We start from the raw sequence: 20,023 nt of genomic DNA, 5'->3' as shown, positions 1-20,023 counted from the left end.
GAGAGGGTTTACATTCGTTGTTTTTGGTCGTGGAATTACATCAATTATTTAAGTGTTGAAGCCGGTTAAATCTTGCTGTAAGATTTGCGTTTTAATTTCTTGCGGTAAGTGTCATCAGATAAAGTCAAGACCCATCATGCAAAGCTATTTTGGCCAAAAAGAAAATCATGGGAGCATTAAATGCGGAATAGTGACCTGAGGCGCTATTACGCGGGTCCGGACTATATAATGGCCTGAGGCGTTATTACGCGGCCTGTCCCGATTACAATATAGCCTGATGCATTAAACACGGGCTCTGGACTAACGTGAAATTTTATATGACAAACTGATGCGTTAAACACGAGCTTTGGATCCACATGGAATATTTATAATATAACCTGAATGAATGTCTAGCTAAGTGCTCAAGATAAAGAGCGAGACAGAGTGGCAGAGACACGTAACGCGTTGGCATATGGAAGAGGGCGAGAGTCTGTTAGCGAGCAGCGGCGGCGATGACGTTTCCGCATCGAGCTCCGGGTGGAAGGCATTGAAGGAGGAGACGAAGAGGATGGGGTACATAGCAGGGCCGATGGTGGCAGTCAACCTGTCGCAGTACTTCCTGCAGATCATATCGGTGATGATGGTGGGTCACCTGGGCGAGCTCTCTCTCTCCAGCACTGCCATCGCCATCTCCTTCTGCGCTGTCACCGGCTTCAGTCCCCTCGTACCTCTCTCTCTCTCTCTCTACATATCTGAGATCGATATGCATGCTCGTGTGTCAGCTTATAGAACAGTGTCTATCATTTTCATTCACCAAGTTTTGTATGCTTATTGATGCAGTTCGGCATGTCAAGTGCCCTTGAAACTCTTTGCGGACAAGCTTATGGAGCTGAGCAATACCAAAAGTTCAGCATCCAAATCCACACCGGCATTTTCTGTCTCATCTTAGCCTGTCTCCCCTTGTCCCTAGTATGGATCTTCATGGGGAAACTGCTGGTTCTCATGGGCCAAGACCCCAAGATCTCCGTCGAGGCCAGTAAATTCTCCACCTGCCTCATTCCCGCGCTCTTTGCTTACGGAACTCTCCAGCCTCTGGTCCGGTACTTTCAGACACAGTCCCTTGTCTTCCCTCTGCTCGTGAGCTCCCTCGTGACGCTAGTTTTCCACATAGCGGTCTGCTGGACTCTGGTGTTCTACTCTAGCTTCCGGAACCTTGGAGCGGCCATCGCCATAGGCCTGTCCTATTGGTTGAATGTGATTCTGCTTGCATTGTACATGAAGTATTCCCCAAACTGCGCGAAGACGAAGACCCGTGTGTGGATCTCCATGGAGCTGTTCCGAGGAATGAGAGAGTTCTTCAGCTTCGCTGTCCCTTCTGCTGTCATGATTTGGTGGGTACCCTCTGTCTTTCGCCTTAGCTTTAAGTCCATCTGTTTTAGACCAAATGATGTATTTTCGTCCTAGTGATTTCAGCCTGGAGTGGTGGTCGTTCGAGTTTCTGACGATGCTTTCTGGGCTTCTCCCCAACCCGAAGCTTGAAACTTCAGTCCTATCTGTGTGGTATGAACTTAGGCTTTCGCCTGCGAGTTCTTCTGGTTTTGCTTGCATGCTCAAAACTTTTAATAGCTTCCTTCCAAAGGGAAAAAAATTGCAGAGTTGATTGATTTTCAATTTCTCGATGCTCGGCAGCTTGGCAGTGCTCGCAACGCTCTATACGATCCCAGATGGACTTGGGGCAGCAGTAAGGTTCGCACCCAGAAACTCGCACATACATGTTACCATATATGCACATATGGCTAACCGTTATCATCCAATTTTCTTCGATTTTTCGACTAAAAGACACAAGTATTTGATCGTAGCACACGGGTTTCGAATGAACTAGGAGCAGGGAATCCACAGGCGGCTCGCCAAGCCGTTGGCGTTGTCATGCTCATTACGGTGTTGGGGGTTGCTGTGGTAAGCACAATCCTGTTCACCACGCGCCGCTCATTCGGCTACATATTCAGCGACGAGGAAGAGGTGGTCCACTATGTTGAATCCATGGCTCCTCTTGTGTGCCTATCTGTGATACTAGACAACTTACAAGGAGTCCTTTCAGGTTCATTCCTTAGAACACCGGAACAAATAACAGTTCGTGGCTATCTCTTTCCTGAGAATTTGGAGACCCCAATTGATTTCTTCTTTTTGCTTCTTTGGTTCTGTCCCAGGTGTGGCCAGAGGATGTGGTTGGCAGCACATTGGAGCGTACATCAACCTTGGGGCATATTACCTTTGTGGGATTCCCATTGCTGCAATGTTGGGTTTCTATGCACACTGGAGAGGAAAGGGGCTTTGGATCGGAATTCAGATCGGTTCTCTTGTTCAGACGGTTCTGCTAATTATCGTCACGACCTGCACGGATTGGAACAAGCAGGTGCTTGCTCCTAGCTCGATTCTTGTAAAAAACAAAAAACCAAACAGAGTAGCCATCACGATGTAGCGATGCTGCTTTGTTATTGATTGCCAGGAATCAATGAGGATTGAAGAGGATTCATCCTCTTGAATTCATAGTTTCAATTCTTAAGCCAAGATTCTCAGCTTCCGGCCATTAGTCTTCTTAACAATTCAATTAGGACGGAACTAGATGTGCATGATTTCGTCAGACAATTTTATCGAGATATCAACGATCACCGTGTTTCTTGTTTTCTCCATTTCCTGACACTGCAGGCAGAGAGGGCAAGGGACAGAATATTTCAAGGAAGATCTGAGACTAACAATGCCCTGGAGTGAGCAAGCAAAAAAGAGTTCTTAGGAAGGAAGAAACTCATGCTCAAATCAATTCTTTCCCCTACATTAGTGGCTGAAGTTTGCTGATAGAAAGTCTAAAATGTGCGGCCTCTTTATTCTCTCCCCATTGTCAGCACGACCAGTTTCTTCTTCTTTTACTTTCTTTTCTTCTAGGCCAAGAACAAGCAGTTTCTATTGATGCAAAATGCATCAACAAAAGAAGTTCGCTCCTTTCCATGACAACGGTCAACTATAATGTGCTGTATTGCTGCATTTGCTAAGGCTATTTTGGGGAAATGCAAAGCACATTAGATGGAACGGTTTTTTCAAAATGGAAATGGTGTTTGGTAAAGTATAATCAAAATTGGTTTACATTCTGTTTGGAAAAAAAAAAAAACTGCTCTTGTGAAGGACTTATGCTATTAAAGAAAAAATCGACCTCGCACCTCCGTTGGTGGTAAGATTTGGCCTCGTCAGCGACGTAGCGTGAAGAGGGCATTTCCATAATTTCGAAAGTTAAGCGAGGGCAAAGTTGGAAGAAATAAATACATTAGCATTCCAAAAATGCTAAAGCCAAAAAACTTCTACGGATCTATCTTGGACTAAGGGAATTTATAGGACTTTGGAAATCCTTTGCATTTCCCAAACCTCTCCACAAGAGTATGTGAAACGGCTTGACTTTTGGCCAAGGTTATTTAGAGAGACCCAAAGGCCTTGGGAGGCATCATTCAATGCTTTCACTGATAAATAGAGGTGGAAGGATACAGGTGGTGATGCATCAATGATCTCAATTTGCTTCTAATTTGCTCCTTAGACCATTTCTTTGCATCCGCAGTAAGATAACTATCGATAGAAAAGCCAATACGCTAAAAAGTTCAGAAGGGCTTTCAATGAACCGGTTAATGTTCTGCGCAAACGCTGAAAAATAATTGCAAATGGTTAAGACAAACTTACACCAACAACAGCACCACTGGTTGTGCAAAATGTTGAGAAATCTCATCGATACAAGATTTCAAGACGTGTTTCAAGGACGTGGACAGCATAGGTTAGAAGGGAAAATAATTACAAATGGTTAAGATAAACTTTCACCAACAGCGGCACCACTAGTTGTGTAAAGGTTTGGTGTTTATGTTAGCAACAAATTCTTGTGATAAGCGATGGAAGCTTTTGAACAGGAGTAAAAGAGTAAGACTGAAGAGCAGATGTATTGAAAATGCTCCACTAGAAACCAGGAACCTTACACCACCATCGCTAGTGTAAAAGAATATATAACCCTCGGATTAGAAGACCGATCAGTAAATTTGTACATAAATTCTTCACTGACAGCTATTTTCAAGTACATCCTTTGCGGTACTCTCAGACGCCGCGCGCACTCTGATTGTACACATCAGTAAAGTTGTGAGCCCATAAAGTTCACCGGCCTGTGAGCTTAACTGCCCATGCACCGCCCAAGTACAGACCAAGAAGAGGTGTTGCCAGCAGCATTTGAGTAAGAGGATCTGTTGATGGTGTTAATACAGCAGCAACTACGACCGCACCTACAATTACATATCTCCAAATGGACAGCATTTGGTCTCCCGTTACTAGACCGACTTGTCCTAGAAGGAGCTGTATTACTGGAACCTGAAGGACGGTAAAAATATCAGGAGTTGAACAAAGCTGTAGAAAAACCGAGTAAAGCAGAACCAGAACCACAAATTTCGCTCTTTAGTCGAATGAAGTTATATATGCCTTTCATGAGGAATATCTCGTCATTTACAGGAAAGACTCCACAACCAGTTCCTAGAATCGATTTTGCTTTACCATACAGCTTTCAAGGAATGGGCATACACGGGTAGAGGTTATGGGTGATGTCTAAATTTGCATTCTCTAGCACACAATACCACAATTATTGACTAATCTTATTAGTTGAACAGGGAAACAGAGAAAAATGAAGGATGAAACTCAAGTAGAGCTGTTTTCTAATAATTTCTTATATCTCAATCACGTTGAACGAAATTATTGCCAGAAACCCTTGGTCAAAAAATGAGGAAAATTTCTATTTTTCAATAATGATATTTCTTTCCCCACACACACACACACATATATATTTCACACTTTTCCTGATCACATCTCTAGACTTCTAATTTGTCTAATAAAGTCGTGCTACTTTTGCAAACTTTCTAATCAAGTCCCTTCGACATTAAATCCAATCAAATTAAACTGATGTAGCCCTTTGATGTGGATAAAACTTTTCCATTACGGATGTCCAAGAGGGCGTCCACACTGGCTAAATTTTATACGCATCATACTCTGACGTTGTCTACATTGGCTAAATTTTCCCAAACATGTCTTTGTGAGCATCCCCATTTTTTTGTGTATCACGCATTGGCATCGTTCCACAGTCATGTCAACTGAATTGGATCAGATTTAGTGTTAGATGGACTTGATTAGAAAAATCGTGAAAGTAGAAGGACTTGATTAGACAAATTAAAAGTGCACGGACTTGATCAGATAAAGAGCAAAAAATCAGGGACCAAAATAGTAGAATTCTTCCAGAAAACATAAAGACCTATGGCTAGAAGCATGGGATGAATGAGTATTTCATTCTCTCCAACATTGGAGGAAGCGCATCCATAAACATCAACCACAAATCCTAATTATAAATTCATTGGGCAGAAAAAACCCCTTCCTTGTTTCCATTTTGATAACGATGTCCACATTGCGACCCCCCAGCCATTATGTTCATCCTTAAAGCAACAGTTTTGTCTCATAAAATTTTCAGAAAAACTCCCAAACGATCATTCGAAGTCTCCATTGTTAACTCAACTCTTCGCGTAAAAGTGCCCATGAAGCCAATTTTAGGGATACAAAAGAAAGCAACAAACTCATATCATTGTATAAACTTGCAAACTAAAGTTTTACCTGAAAAGATATACCAGTGCTGAACATGAGCACTAGCACAAACTCAAAGTATTGATCAATGGACCACAGTGACTCAACGGCCCCTTCCGCATAACTCACAAAGAAATTCAAGGCTGCTGGAGTGAGAATTAGGTAGGAGAACACAATGCCAGCATAGAAAAGCACAGAAGACCCTAATACAATAGGCCCGAGGAACCTTCTTTCTGCTTTCGTTAGACCTGGAAGAACAAAGGCTATGATCTCATAGAGAATAACAGGGCTTCCTAGGAGAAGACCGCAATAGCCAGAAACCTGCAGTATGAAATAAAAGACTTAAATTGTAACAGCACGCCATCATCATATACAGATCGCCCAACCATGGTTTTAGCAAGGCATGAAAAAATGTGAACATAATCAAGCAAATACTCCATACATGCTATATCAGCTCAATATTATGAAAGAGCTCAGGCATATATTGTTTTGTTAGAATTGCCAAATCTGGTCACACAATCTGTTGATTCAGACAACGAAGCAACAGGAGTCCACCCCATCAGCAGGTTCACATAATAAATAATTTCGCTGTGCAAGCAGCCCAACAAACACATTCTGCTTACTAATGAACTAGTACAAATATGTCTGAAGCTATAAAATCTGATATTCTAGTCATGATGGATCCATGAAATCCACATTGATGATGAAATCACTTGACTTGTACAAAAGATACACGGATATTGGCTCACCAACTCTGTGTGTGTGCGCACGCGTGTGTGAGAGAGAGAGAGAAAAAGAGACCTTCAAAGTTGTAAAGAAGAATTCACCAGGAGCCAGTTGCAGAAATCTAACACCTTGTGTTTTGACAGGAGCTTCCAGAATCACTACTAACTCTTTTGAGAAAGCAAAGCATCCCAAAATAGCAGCACCAACTGCCATAACAGACACAAATACTCGTTGTCTCAGCTCTTCAAGATGATCAAATATACTCATTTCCTTGTCATCTGGGAGGAGATCTTTATCAGGATACAGAAGATCATAAAGGGGACTTCTTCCATCATCTTGGTTAAAGGTCTCAATGGTCTCTTGCCTCAAGTTATCAGCCTCACCTGCATCATCCACTAATGCGATGTCAGCTTACATGTAACTTAGACAAGTGCACTATATCCATGACTCAGACGTATGGCTTCGATAACAAATAAACTGCAAATGAATATTAGAATAGCAGAAAAATAGTAAAGATTTAGCCTGCATATACAGGCTGCAACCAAGAAGAAACATGTTTTCAGTGACAGACAATGCAGATGATGCGTAATTCTTTTCCCAGTGTTAGGTTTGATTGAACAGAGGTGGATTTATGCAACAGAGAGAAAAAGAAAGAACACAGCTAAAAGCTAAAAACACTTCAAACCAAACACACTCGTCTATGTTGCATATTCACATCACAAAGGAATGAAAAGACGTAGCAACCTCCAACAGACACTAAGATAACAGAGTTATTGCAAGCGAAGTGGGAAGCACTCAGGACACGAAGAATGCAATGTGTTTAGTGTTAAATAGTACCTAAGAAGAATCTCTCGAGCCGTTGTCTATAGGACAACACAATTTCACCAAATGTAGCGCAAAAATAAGTGTTTCAGGAACAACCTCTAAAGCTGGTGCCTGATATGACACCGCCATTTGACCAAGCATATAGCACAGAAATCAATCTGATCATCCTCTAGGTTGATGCTGCAAACTATTTAAGTTCCCTGATTATTACAAGAGGCAATTAAGCTTGAATAATCTTAAGCCACAAGAGATTGTCTAATTACAGGAAAAGAAAGAACTAAATAATTGGACATAGAAGCGCCAAATTTCCAAGTGATATGAAATTGCATTTGCAGACATCAACCCCAATCCACCGTTTCCTTCGTTCGACTTCTTGTACATACGAAAATCACACTTTGAAATTAGATAACTCTACTCCTAATCAGGACACTTCCCAGTTAGTATTCTTCAACAAGAACCAACAAATCCAATACCAATTCCCCTTTTATTACCTCCTTCTAACCAAGGACACCCAATCTTTCAACAGCCAAAAAGACCAAAATTCACCAAGTTACGAACACATCACAGGGAACAAAACAATGCATAAATAAAAAGGCGACCGAATTCAGCACTTTACCAGGTCTATCTTCTACAGCCGAGCCAACGCTGCCACTAGTGCCTAACTCGGGTTGCTTATTCCCGCCATCATCATCCTCAAAGGCAAAGCAAACAACTTCACCGAAACCCTTGCGACTCCTCAAACTGCTCAAATCCAATCTCAATCTCGTTCTTCTAGAGCCACCGAAGCGAAGCGAGCTCGGGCCGCTTCTTCTCGTGGAACTAAGAGGGTTGAAGCTGCAGTTGCTGAGCTGCAAATGAGGGAAGAGAGCAGCGCTCGTACTCCCCATCCTCCGAGTTTCGATTTCAGGGCAGGGAATTGCAGGTCTCTCTCTCTCTTGCACGAAGAAGAAGAAGAAGAGATGATCTGAAGCTGCGTGTTTGGAACGATTGGCTGAGAAAGACGTTCGGAGAAATCCTACAATTGAAATTAGAGTTTGATTGCTAGCGCAAAATAAATATCGGACAGAACTCCGAAGTTGTGTGACCGACGTCGTTTTTGACTCGTCGTGTCGTATACGTATACATAGCTAAGATGCGATTAAAACATTCTCGAATTAACAATATAAACTCAAAAGGTGTGCTTAGCCCAACAAATAATTAAAAATTTTCACATTAACATATTTCGGATCGACATATTGTGCACGGTAATCAGGGCACCGGAGTCGTCAATTTTTTTACATGCCACATGTTTTAGGCATGCTCGGAATCGTTTCATCGTGCTTGTGTCATAAACCGGTTGATCCTGCTGTCCACAAACAATAAACACATTTCAGGAGCTAAATCATTCGACCCCGTTCACGACATGCTTAGCCACGACTAAATCCACCACTTTAGCTACTTTAGCGGCTCGGCCCGTTACTCGAGATTCCCGATTATTCCATTTCCCGATGTTAGCAATGTACAACGGTCAAATAGGATCATTTTCTTCTCGAGACCTTTTACTTTTTTTCATCATGTGGGAGTTAGAATTAATTCCCATTTATCTCCGGAATTCGATTGATTAGAAAAATTATGGTAAAATCCACTGAATCATCTAGTGTCTAAATATATGATACATTTACAAGTTTACTAGATCGAAAATTGATGATATTCAAAAACTTATAGAAGCACCCGCGAGAGCAGGGGTGGACGAAGCAGAAGCGAGAATGTTGGCTTGAGTAATGCAAACATTAGTGAGAATCCAATGCCCCGAAAACCTAAAGGTTCCTCCGCAAGGTTCGTCATCTATGAATAATTTTATGTTTGTTTCTTTCTCTTGTTTGATATTTGAGAAAAGTCGTAAATCTAGAATATGATATTCTTTTTTTTCCCTTTACAATGAAATGAGTTGGAAAGAAGTTGTTAATAATAGATTACCGAGGGAAATGGATGGAAATTGTACTGTCATTATTAAAGATATTTTTTCTTGAGTATACGTATTTAGTTCAACGTCGACATTGTCACCTTTTTGTCGGCTAATGTCATTATCTTAAAATGGAGATAAATGAGGAAAATTTTCTTAGGCGATAATTTCGTTTTTCCATAAGACAAAACTCCATACACAACCTACTTTACCTTAGACTATTTTCTAGATATTATGTTTACAGCAAATTACTGTACTGTTAAGAGAGAGAAAAAAAAAGAAAAAGAAAAAAAGACGACACCAAATACAACGTAATTCATCTTAACTTTCCTCTGGCATTCATTGTTTTCCTCACTTGTAGTAGTTTGCTCGTTACTTATAATTATCTACATTTTCTTTACAAAATGTAATTTTCAGTCTGTCCTCGAAAGTTCTACGGGTCCTATGGTTCCTAATATTCCACAAAACCATAGTAGTTTGCTTAAGTAAATATCTAATTTCTTGTCCCATTGTTCGTAAATTACCTATTAATCTCACTTTCCTCTAATGTACATACGTAATTGTCTTCACTACAATAATTTATCGGCAAAATATGGTTTGGTAACTTTTATTTGGAGGGTGTAATTTCTCTTTGGTGGTCATAAGTTCTCTTGGTACCGGGACTTGTCATTTTCCCCGGAAATAATGATCTACCCAAGTTGATAGTGAATTTCTTTTGTGCTATTGTTCGTCAAATAGGTAATTGAATGGAACTTCCCTTTACACTTTTCCAAAGTTTTGCAACCAATGTGTAAATAATTTCCCATTCGTATGGTAACTTTCATTGACCGGACGCAAGTTTGATCACCATCGCATCTGAAACTTTCTCTTGACATCCGCAAGGTACGATAGATAAAATTATTTTGCATCTGAAACTTTCTCTTAACATCGGCAAGTTACACGATAGATAAATTGTTTTGCAAAGTAGATCCGACGGACCGTGTGTTTATTATCCCAATCGGATGCGGACCCGATCCCGTAAAAACACTTATGGTACACCGTAACCGTGTGGCCGTTTCTCCTAAATAGCGAGTGTGCTCATTTGGATCGAATAACAACATCCATCCTTGAGAAGATCGACTCGCACTGCCAAAGTGAAGGCCCGTCAAATTTGATCTTGACGATCGAATTTGCCTAGCAATTAGAAAGATAATAACTCATGTACCACTTCCTTCTTCCGTCTCTTGACATAGTCAACAACAATGTCATTGGTCAACGCAACCCAATCAACACCTCCATGGGACAAGTTCTAAAGCACTGAAATGAAACCTACTGGGAGCTTTTGACTCAGCTGATGACCATCCAAAAAAGATGGTGCCAAGACAAAACATCGATGCACATTCTGAATGGCCATAGCTGGCATAGAATTATCAAAGCAACAGAACTGCGAATGTCGCAAAAACACAGAAGCAACTCTCTGATCGTAACAGCTAGAAAAACATCGGCCCTTGACAAGAACGACACGAGCTCACTACTCTCTAGAAGGACTCTGATTCTCTGCGACCTAGCACAAGAAGCATTTACAACTCCTCAAGATGTTAAAAGTATGTACATCGATACAAGGAAGAAAAAGAAATCAAAGAATCAAATGCCCGGTGAATAGTAAGTCAATGCCTCTTTCTTTGCATGCTTCTATGTAGCTGCCATGACCAAACAACCAGAAATGCTACGATGCCCAAACCGATGGAGGACCAGAAGACTACCAACCACCGAGGCATCGGGTTTGGATACAAACCTTGCGAAAATTCGACAGAAACAAAGTCATTACTGATGAAAATGTAATCTACCAATGAAACACCAATGAATTAGCCATCAAGAGAAGTTACCATGTCCAAACTTGATGCATATGAGAAGTTCCACGATAGATATTGCCAGCGAAAGCCAAACTAAAGCCCCGACCTTTTTCACTTTTTTCCTGAATATTTAAAAAATTAATCATGTTAATGAACTACTAATAGTTTGAAACTGCGATTCTAAACATTCCCAGATAATGTCCCGTGTGTGTGTGTGTTTGTGTGTGTGTGTGTGAGAGAGAGAGAGACCTGTCCTGGAGATATGAATTGTATTCACGGATTGTGGGGATTGCAATGAGCCACCATAGGATCAACCTATACACTATGATCGGGTTCCTAGGAGGAACCCACAGACAGAACTTGAGAAAGAATGTGTTCAGCTCCACCGTCAAGAAGACTACACAGAGACTAAGAACTTGAATGAAACGCCATGGACCAAGCAGGGGGTGCCACTCGTCTTTGTCCCACTGAGCTGGGGTGAATTGTCCCAATGTCCGTTTAACCTGAAAAGCAAAGCTCAGCCGCCCATTAAGAGCATAAAAGTGGCATGCAGAGACACATTAAGTTAACCAAGTATAAAGTTTTAAGAGTTCAGAGACACAGTGTCGCAAGAACCAATCTCTTTTTCTTTTTCTTTTTTGGGTCGAAACAAGAACCAATCTAAGCTGGCTGTAGACGAGTCATTTTTGCCTAAGATAAGAGAGCAAAAGCACCAACACCAGGTACTTGAAAGAAAGATGTGGATATAGCAAAAAAAAGGTTCTAGGTTCCTGAAATTCCCATATACAATATATTCTCTGGAAGACAGGGATTACTCCGACAGAAACAAGCAACCAGATGCCATGTGATACACTGCTTACTATGGATGAAACTGAGTCCTGGTTATTTTGTTTTACAGTTATTTTCATGGGTTTTGGTTTGGGAGACATTAAGTTTGGAAGAGGAGTTGATTTTAAAGATAATCCTAACTTTCAATCCTTAGACTACTTTACCAGAGAAAAAATCAAATGGAAAACGAAGCCGCATGACTCAAATGACCCTCCTCAACTAATCCACTCACACATACCCTCTCTCTCTCTCTCTCTCTCTCTCTCTCTCTCTCTCACACACACACACACACACACACACACACACACACATCAACATGCATATTATATATACAAGGATTGCCTGAAGAAAATTTTCTTTTCTGGAACTGTAAAATCCGATGTAGAGATTCTTCAGATGCATCCATTTATCATGCTTATGACTTTTATCCTTGAATTGCAAAATGAATAGTTAATATCAATTCACGAAAATGAGGAATAGATTACAATGTCCAAGCTGTAAATTACTCTGTCAGATTCAGAGCCACACCTTCCCTATGACATTAGGCTGTTGACTTATACCAACCCATTCATATGTCTTCCCATCGAAATACCTGACAGTATGCATTCCAGCCCAAATACCTGAAAGTTGAAGCAGAAAAATAGTCACCAAAAACTTAACTAAGAATCAAAAAGTTCCTTCGCGCAGTTAATCCGTCAATTGTGACAAAAGTCAAGACATGACATCGCTGAAGACCCATTAGAAATGTGACTAATATAATTCATGAAGCATGTATAACCGTCAATTGTGACAAAAGTCAAGACGTGACATCGCCAAAGACCCGTTAGAAATTTGACTAATATAATTCATGAAGCATGTTAATTATACAATGCTTGTCATGAAGCAAGGCAATGACAGTCTCTGTAACACAAATGATACAGGAGCTACACAATCATACAAATAAGCCAGTACATTTGTGACAAAGCTTAACAAATTATCCAAGCAGACAAATCCTGTCAGATAAAATCAAGAAAATAGGTAGAACCGCTTTTACAAGACCAATTTATACATCATTACATGCACACATATAGTAATTATTAAACTACAAGGATCCACTGGAGGAAACTCATAGAAAACCTAAGAAAGGGAAGGGAAAAACTGACCAAACCAGTTGCATATTAATATATCCAGAATAATGCTGTCCCACCAGCACTCGTTGAAGTTGGGTAACATGTGACGAAACGTGAGCTGAAACCAAAGAGGAAAGCAACTTATTGAGGAAAACAAGAGTCTAATTATAAGTAGAGAACAGGAAACATTCCGCAACTGTAGACAAACACAAGAGGGGGCATTCACATGCTTGCAAGCACATAAGCATACACATGAAGCCAAAAGCCAAACCTCCATGAACTCAAATCCAACTGAAAGCACCCACAGAAGTGGCTGATTACGAATCAATATCGCTTTTCCCCACCAGCCAAAGATGTGGGCAAGCACGAATTCATCAAACAGTGTATCCTGGAAAAGGAATGAAATTAAGGAAAACAATCAGATAGGCGTTCCCTAAGATAAGACTTAAAGCAAGGGAAGATAAAATAACCATTCAGGAAGAAATCATACATAAACATTCTTAAACCTGCTCGTAGGATTTTCTGGCAGATAAATCCTGCAGTCAGCTCCGTATGATCGTTCAGGAAGTTCTGCAAAGTTCGAACACTCAGTCCAAGTCCAACCAACCGTATTAATGTAAGAACTGAATTTTTCATACTATACTGCATCAACACAAGAACACTTAAAGGTCTAACTAATGCATCATGAAAGTAGGTCTGGTGAAATCGTTACCAACACCCAGGTCAGGATGGAGAAACTTCATGAATTGTCGAGCATCATCACGCTTCTGGAACATATTGCAATATGATGTCAGTTAAGCACCTCTGGTTATGGCAGAGATAAGTAGCAAACAAGGTCTTTTAAGACTTCAGAGTACCCCGAGCATGAATATCTTAGTCAGAATGTCAGATAGGACATTAAAAAAGCTTTGAGAAAGCACATGCAGACAATCATATGCCGAAATAGATATTCAGTAGAATACTTGATGGTGACTAGTTGAAGTTCCTTAAAGTTTTCCTGAATATTTGCCTCAATGACCCAAATCACAAATCCCCAAAAAAATATAAATAGAGAATAAAACCTCCGTCAACCAGGAAAAAAAAAAGAGCAAGGTAGACTTAGCCAGAAGTAACAATAAAATAATCACAAAACAGGAAAAAGAAAGGTAGACTTGGCCAGAGAGAGTAGTTATGAAAATGGCTGGCTACACGGGAACCAACCTGAAAAAGCAAGAATGTGAGAGAAACAAGGTAAATAACAGCCATGCCATGGACTAGGCGCCAAATTGCAGGATGAGGCCTAATGAGGATCCTGCATAATGCAGCAGATAGGTGAAAGTTAGACAGACCCTAACTATTGCAGCAGAAAGCGAAAGTTGGATAAAACCACAAACAGAAACTGAAAATTAGACGCACAAAAGCAGCTTAATCTGACCATAAGCCATTAGAAGATCAGAATGTGCTAGAAACCAAACAAGAACTGGTAAACCAAAGGCATTAACACTTATCACGAGCCATGACTGTCACACAATCCCATTCTCCATTCTTAAACCCATCATTCAAAAACATTGCACGATATCACTATAATCTGCCAATGATACCTATAAAAAAAAGCCCCAAGCTCATTGCAAAGGTAAATACAAGAACAACGAAAATTGTAAGTACACTAAATTGAGGTGGCAAACTTTGCAAGAATGATCATATCTGTTGTCGCGCAATCCACTTCTCTATTTTGAAGGATTGACTTATATTCTGCATTTACTCAACAAGTCAAGATGCAACCATTTAAGCAATGTGGCGAGCTATGGCATCACAATCACAACCATACAAAAGAATCGTAGTTAAGACTCTATCCACTTCCTCCTTCCATTCTAAAACTTCATTCCCTCATTCATTCTGTCATGTCCCTCCATTTTAGTTCTGAAGAAGTGAATAAGATGACGATTTAATCTCTTTTATTCTCCAGAGGTCAGGAATATATATAAAACAACATAGACTAATTTCCTATACCCGTAAGCAAAGTACGTGCACAAAATGAGAAAGAGAGACAAACCACTGGTTAAATGTAAGTGAATAACAAAAAGACTTACGTGGAAGGGGCTTGCAGCAAGCAATAAGCTAGAAACACCGCAATCATGGCCCATACACCCCTTCAATAAACAACCAAAGTAAAGGCATTAAAAGGATAATTCTTGATGGGCGAACTAAATTAAATATAACATGAAGCATTCGAGGTAAAACATGATAGTGCACCTTTTCACAGATGTGACGACATCACCAGATTCACTGCTTTCTGGATCAAGAGCTCCACTTGCCCATCTGGACATAATATATTTCAACTTTGGATGTTAACCAACAGCTCAAGTATAGTTTAATTTACATTACAACACTTTCAGTACCAAATTCCATTAGCCCAAAAAAAGGTCAATAAATCATATGTTCCTATCAGTTAAAGAAATATCATCAAATCTTTTTCCAGTTCCTAAGATAGGTTACGCAATGCACAGCATAGAAAGCAATCAGGTCTGACAATGCCACCACAAGGAATAAAGAAACAGATTGCAGAATACACCCACTTTTTTTCCATTTTTTTGGCCGTAGTTCACATTCACTTAAACATTAATGTGAACCAGAAACACATCGCAGTTTAAAGGAAGAGAGTCTTTCGTTCAATGATAGCCATATGGAAGAAACTCAACATAAGCTTGCGTATCATCTGAACTACGGTTGCCAGTCAGTATATGCTTACATCAGAAAACATGCTCCAATAAGTAAGAGGGATATGGTCCGTGGCTTGTATGCCCATGCAGTCCAAGGATCTAATTCATCAACCGTAGTCACAATGCCATCGCCATTTGAAAGCAAAAGAGTATTCTGTCTCTTTTGTCTTCTATGATCATGAGGCTCCATAGCTCATAAGATGTAGTAACTGCAAATCATGGAAGATGATAAGGACATAAAAAATCAGACACGAAACTGCTAGTTCCAAGAGAATAAAGATCGTATAAAACTACAATCAGAAGACCACCCAAGGAAAGCTCGGTAATTAAATTAAAGAAGAAACACTGTTCTCCCAACAACTAATTAGAGCCAACCATAGCGAATGTAACATCCTTAAAAATTAGTGCTGTCCAGAAGAAACAAACGCATGCACCATATTAACATCTGCCCGTAGTAAAAAGTGAGTCTATGATTAAATTAGTCCCGACACCGTCTTTCCACGCAAAAAGCTGATCTTCCCCCCACCCTTTTCAACCCAGATAAAAAAAAAAAAGGCATAGCAAAAATGATCACTTCTCAGATTTTCCCAACACAAGATAAAGTAATCACTTTTTGGCCTGTGAGAAATGTACTGTAACGTGTAGATTGCAATTCTTAGTTCCATTAAGTGCTCATCACAATATGCAGTAATCTTTCAAGAGCATCTCCGTCCCCACCCCCGCGCCCAAAAAAAAAAAAGAAAGAACATCTGCAGGTAAAAAAGTACATGGGATTTCTGATCTTTAAATCCACCACATCCCAAATACTTTTATGGACCCCTACAGGTTGCCCCAGATAATGCACTTACATTCAGCAACACTCCAATGATATAAGCACCCATTGAAACAAAGTTTCCGACATTGAAGAATTCTACGTGCTGCTATAGCTACAAAGTGACCACAATACCATTAAAAAAAGCTACTCAACTTTCCAACAAAGCAATTATACCTTGCTTGCTTAACCCGGACTTTGCATTTTGTATCTATCTAAATTCAGCAAGTTAAGAAGAATATGATGAACATCTATCTCAAAACCTTTAAAAGCATAGATTCTAAGAAGCATCCGCAATATCAGGTACAGCTTCAATATGTTGTGCATTCATTCTTCGAGTGAAAAAAAAATTAATAAATAGAAATCCAAATCAATATTGACTAGCAAATACAAAAACATAACCAACTTCACCTAAAAAAGAAAACGTTGGAATTCTATACTCTGATTTCAGGAAATTGAGATACACCAGGAATTTCGCCAAAGTTATTTGTTAATTCATTTTTCTTAACAAAGTGTTTGCAACAACCATCACCCAAGTTCCGTGCCGTGTTTTCTTTATCTTTCGATTAACCAAGAAAAAAAAAATAACTTGGGCTAATACATAGGAATCACAGTCCCACAAAAAGGGATGGTTTTCCTACAATTCGCATCCCTACAAGATAAAACCTGGAAGGCATCTAGCCACTGTGCAACTACCAAACACTACCAACTATTTCGAATTAAGATGGCTTACCATTACCAGAAAAGAGTACGGAAAACCTTTGATAATTGGGATCTACAGGTATTCATTAAAGACCAACACCAAATAAATGCGAATCGGTCGGCCCCACTCTGACTTATACAATAACTCCAAGCGAGAATAATCTTACAACAATCAGAAAAGAAGAGGAGAGCAGTGGGTATCAACATGCACACGAAAGAGACGACCTTTCCGAGCCGGAAAAAAATATAAATGAAACACGTGAAGGATTAAGCTTAATAGAGAAGCAATAACGAGGGGAAGATATGAACAGAGATGCCAGAAGATTTCATTATCTGCGTCTCTTTCACTCAGTGATTAGAGAAAAAAACGAAAATGAAAGTCGCGAGAACATTGAGCAACGACGACACAACACAACACAGCACAGCACAAGAGAGAGCTGAGGCCAAAAACGGAAAAACACGAAGAGGGTCCATAAAAACGATGACCCAAAAGGGGAAGTAGGTAAAGATACTGAGGCAAGACTTACGTAGAGATTAAGAGAGAGAGACAGAGAAGGGACGGGCTGACAGAGGATCCCTGGGTCGTACGATCGCAGACGAGAAGATCTGGGCGGTCCGATCGTAGAGACGGCGCGAAGGGGAACCGCCACGGCCGCCGCCGCGACGGTTGATCGGTCCTCGAGACTCTTGTGCGCTCGGGCGCCCGCGCTGATTAATGAAGTGGCGGAGCATTCAATGCATCAGAGGAAGTGCGAGTTGAGGAGAGCCAAGAACTAGAAGATGGACACACCCTTTTCGCCCTGCATCCAGAAATTATTTATATCTGGAGAATCTGAGGCAAGGAAAGCTTTAAAAATCAGATGATGACGATGATGACAGTGATTGAAAAGGTCGAGAGAGAGAGACAGAGAGAGTCCGTCCCGTGTGTCCCTGCAACAGCGGCTAAAAAGGGTCGTGCGAGAGAGGCGATCATTACTGATTCCATTAATTGATTTTCGCATTCATGCTCGCGACATATTTAAAAAGGTTCTTCTCGGGGAGAGAGAGATTGCGTACGACGGTCAAAGAGAGATTTGAAGACGTTTCCAAGGACGGACCGCAGGCACACTGGGACTGGAGGAGCTGTCCGGGTCGGGTCCCGAAAATGCCCTCCCGTTGCTGGCGTAATTACGGCATCATTCGGCGATGATTCGCTTCTCTCCTTTATTATGCTCTTGGGTGCCATCTGATTCTGATTTTCTTATGATCATCCAATTGCCTTACGGACGTAAAATCGATCATCAATTTTACCTCTCCAATCCCATCTCTTTGCCGATAGCTATACGATCCTACTGATAAAGAGATTGAGAGGTAGGGACGCTAACATCATAAGTACGAAGTTCAATTGTTACGCTCTACAAAGAGGCAAATTAGAGAGAGGATAATTTGATACGGGACAAACAAAATAAGATCCCGTCTCTTTCTTCCGGCATTGATCAATTTTCTCTTTCTCGCATTTATTTATATGTAATAGACCTCCCCAAGCCTAAACGGATTTATTTTTGCATGACTCTTGACTCGGAACTTGAAGATAGTTTTAGGCTGAGTGGCTCGACTTCGCACTATTTGAGCTCAAAAAAACTAGGGCCGGTCTGTTCGGGCCTCAGCATTACATTAGCATTTCATTCATCTCAAATCACACTTGACCCATTACACTCGTATGTCCTCACCTTTTCAAAGGCCTAATGTTCTAAAAAATAAATCTTTAACTTTAGATCCAATCTCATTTCTACCCTAAATTTTTTTGTCTCGTAAAAAATCATCAACTTTTACTTGAGTCCTAAATCTGCTAGCATTAATCCTCCTCCAAAATCTTTCCGTCGACAATCGAGAGATAGAAAGCTTCCAAACAAGAGTTGTTCGAGCATCCTAAACCAAGTGTCCCAAGAGCGAGCTCTCCGGCCGCAAGAGATGGAAGACTTTCAAGCACAAGAGATCAAAGATTGAGCTTAAAATCATAAATTCTAAACCGAGAGGGAAAGAAGACTCTCTTAAGACTAAAAACAATTGAAGGAAATCAACCCTAATTGCTCTAGCTTTTCGCCCACATTTCATGTCAAAAAATACATCGTTTTGGGTTGACATGGAAACTCATATCTAAAAGACGTCTTCCTATATCTGAAATTTGGATACAAACTAGGACAATGATGTGAAAATGCCACGTAAGATCACTAAGTGCGATTTTGAACAAAGGGTTAACATGGAAAATATAAGACTCAAATAAAGGTTTATGATTTTTTTATCAAACAAAAAATTGATTTAGGGTAAAATTGAGATTGAACTTGAAGTTTGAAAATTTTTATAAGATAAAATAAAGTTTAGAATAAAACTAGAATTTGAGTTAAAATTGAGGGTTTTTTTTTTACGGTACTGATCCCCTTTCAAAAGAAAAAGGAAGACAGTAACCGATCATGTCGACGTGTATCCGAGTGTACTTGCTTGTATGGTCCAAATCGGGCCAATCGAGCAGGCGTACTCTATAATTGCAGTCGGTTCAACACGAAAATGAAATGTCAAACACCACAATTGTACGAACCCCAACGTAATAAAAGAGATGAAAGTACATCCATCATCCGGAGAGCAAAAGACGCAAAGCTGCTGCTGCAATCTTGTGAATATAAAACCAAACTTATGAACAACCCTAGTATGCAAGGAGGGTACAAGTCTCCTAACAGATCGGTTCGATTTGGTTCAATCCTCACCTTAACGGATAGGGTTGGTCCGAATTTCTTGAAAAATCGAATCGGACCGGACCGAACCGTTCACATACTAAATGTGAAGTGTCAAATGAAGAAGGGGTCAAGAGTCGTTGGAAGCATGAACGAATGTGTAGATCCAGCTATTGGAGCTTATTGCGTGTCCAAATCGAATCCTTTCTCTTTTATTTTGGG

General features: G+C 40.4%; 3 protein-coding genes across 5 annotated transcripts; 1 reads left to right on the top strand and 2 right to left on the bottom strand.

Moving 5' to 3' along the window:
* Positions 1-419: 419 nt before the first annotated feature.
* Positions 420-2,834, top strand: LOC115728714 (protein DETOXIFICATION 14-like). The gene is made up of 7 exons (XM_030659087.2): positions 420-703; positions 820-1,370; positions 1,453-1,539; positions 1,669-1,725; positions 1,839-2,077; positions 2,187-2,392; positions 2,686-2,834. The coding sequence occupies exons 1-7, from the start codon at positions 452-454 to the stop codon at positions 2,746-2,748; spliced, it is 1,455 nt and encodes a 484-aa protein (XP_030514947.1). The 5' UTR covers positions 420-451; the 3' UTR covers positions 2,749-2,834.
* Positions 2,835-3,950: 1,116 nt separating this feature from the next.
* LOC115728732 (sec-independent protein translocase protein TATC, chloroplastic) lies at positions 3,951-8,199 on the bottom strand. 2 transcript variants are annotated; one of them, XM_030659104.2, is made up of 4 exons: positions 7,787-8,199; positions 6,421-6,740; positions 5,650-5,940; positions 3,951-4,368 (listed from the first exon to the last, which is right to left on the bottom strand). In XM_030659104.2, exons 1-4 carry the CDS (start codon positions 8,055-8,057, stop codon positions 4,159-4,161), a joined length of 1,092 nt encoding a protein of 363 aa, XP_030514964.1. In that variant the 5' UTR covers positions 8,058-8,199; the 3' UTR covers positions 3,951-4,158. The 2 variants fall into 2 exon arrangements, with proteins under 2 accessions (XP_030514964.1, XP_030514970.1); XM_030659110.2 differs by having other exon boundaries at positions 6,421-6,728.
* Positions 8,200-10,491: 2,292 nt separating this feature from the next.
* On the bottom strand, positions 10,492-18,178 carry LOC115728724 (CDP-diacylglycerol--serine O-phosphatidyltransferase 1). Of its 2 annotated transcripts, XM_030659096.2 has the most exons (13): positions 17,621-18,178; positions 15,610-15,789; positions 15,114-15,179; positions 14,951-15,010; positions 14,082-14,172; positions 13,594-13,648; positions 13,372-13,451; positions 13,153-13,269; positions 12,915-12,999; positions 12,301-12,392; positions 11,194-11,447; positions 10,978-11,066; positions 10,492-10,886 (listed from the first exon to the last, which is right to left on the bottom strand). In XM_030659096.2, exons 2-13 carry the CDS (start codon positions 15,768-15,770, stop codon positions 10,759-10,761), a joined length of 1,278 nt encoding a protein of 425 aa, XP_030514956.1. In that variant the 5' UTR covers positions 15,771-15,789; positions 17,621-18,178; the 3' UTR covers positions 10,492-10,758. The 2 variants fall into 2 exon arrangements, with proteins under 2 accessions (XP_030514956.1, XP_048137075.1); XM_048281118.1 differs by lacking the exon at positions 17,621-18,178 and having other exon boundaries at positions 15,610-16,287.
* Positions 18,179-20,023: the final 1,845 nt, after the last annotated feature.

This window comes from Rhodamnia argentea, chromosome 6, assembly GCF_020921035.1.
Source record: "Rhodamnia argentea isolate NSW1041297 chromosome 6, ASM2092103v1, whole genome shotgun sequence".
NCBI lineage: Eukaryota > Viridiplantae > Streptophyta > Magnoliopsida > Myrtales > Myrtaceae > Rhodamnia > Rhodamnia argentea.
This window is presented reverse-complemented; position numbering and strand designations above follow the sequence as displayed.